The 982-nt window shown below is 39.4% G+C and overlaps 1 protein-coding gene across 1 annotated transcript in view; it reads left to right on the top strand.

Moving 5' to 3' along the window:
- LOC107461452 (PHD finger protein ALFIN-LIKE 4) overlaps positions 1-975 on the top strand; it is a gene marked incomplete in the record, with an annotated part of 2972 nt that extends 1997 nt beyond the window's left edge. Inside the window, 2 exon segments of the mRNA XM_016079943.3 lie at positions 1-55; positions 622-975. Coding sequence (XP_015935429.1) covers positions 1-55; positions 622-888 — 322 coding nt within the window.
- Positions 976-982: the final 7 nt, after the last annotated feature.

The following is a 982-nucleotide window of genomic DNA, read 5'->3' as shown; positions in this document are numbered from 1 at the left end:
GAAGTCCTCAGTCTCAAACAACAGCGGCAGCAAATCTAAGTCCAGCTCCAAAGCGGTAAATAATACTTTTCTCCTCACACCAAGATATGTTGAATAACCATATCTGTTCATACCTACTTGTCCCTTGGAGTTGCTCCGGAAAACGTCGGATGCTTTCCAGGCTTAGGTTATTTGCTGATAGAAATCCTTTCCAAAATTAATTACCAAAAGGTGAAGGATTAAAAACTGTAATATAGTACAGATTCTTAAATCTATACATGATAGATAGTAACATATTGAATAGTATAATCAAAAGTTAGGATTTAATTATTCTGTTTTATCTTTACCAACTACTGGCACTATAGTGTTAATATGTAAGTGCGTGTGCGCCCATGTGTATGCCTTTGGAGTGGTCTAAAACAAACTCCAAAAAAATGTTGTTGCTTCTTAAATTTCTGTGTTTCTGGTTTTTGCTTGTGCAATGTGAATATTGGATGCTAGTAGAGTAGTAGTATCTTGTTTCTGTTTTCGAACTGCCTGATTGAAGTTGTGGGTGAATGCATTCCTGGGGCTATCATGCTTGTGGTTCTCTACTTCTGCTTTACTTTTATGTTGCTATCTAATTATTGTCTGTTGGAGCAGCGGGCTTCTGAGTCGCAGGGTAGACAGTCAAAGGCATTCCAACCAAAGGATGAGGATGAAGGAGCAGAAGAGCAAGATGATGAAGAACATGGAGAAGCCTTTTGTGGGGCATGCGGCGAGAGTACCGGTACCGATGAGTTCTGGATTTGCTGCGACATCTGCGAGAAGTGGTTCCATGGTAAATGCGTGAAGATTACCCCTGCTAGGGCAGAACATATGAAGCAATACAAGTGTCCATCATGCAGTGGTAACAAGAGAGCTCGCTGAGCAATTTCACAGCATTGAATGGAGAAGCTTTGTTGGAGTCATAACTGATCTGGTTCATGTTTTTATTTTTTTTATTTTATTTTTAACTATCTAT

Source organism: Arachis duranensis, chromosome 8 (genome assembly GCF_000817695.3).
Source record: "Arachis duranensis cultivar V14167 chromosome 8, aradu.V14167.gnm2.J7QH, whole genome shotgun sequence".
Taxonomy (NCBI): domain Eukaryota; kingdom Viridiplantae; phylum Streptophyta; class Magnoliopsida; order Fabales; family Fabaceae; genus Arachis; species Arachis duranensis.
This window is presented reverse-complemented; position numbering and strand designations above follow the sequence as displayed.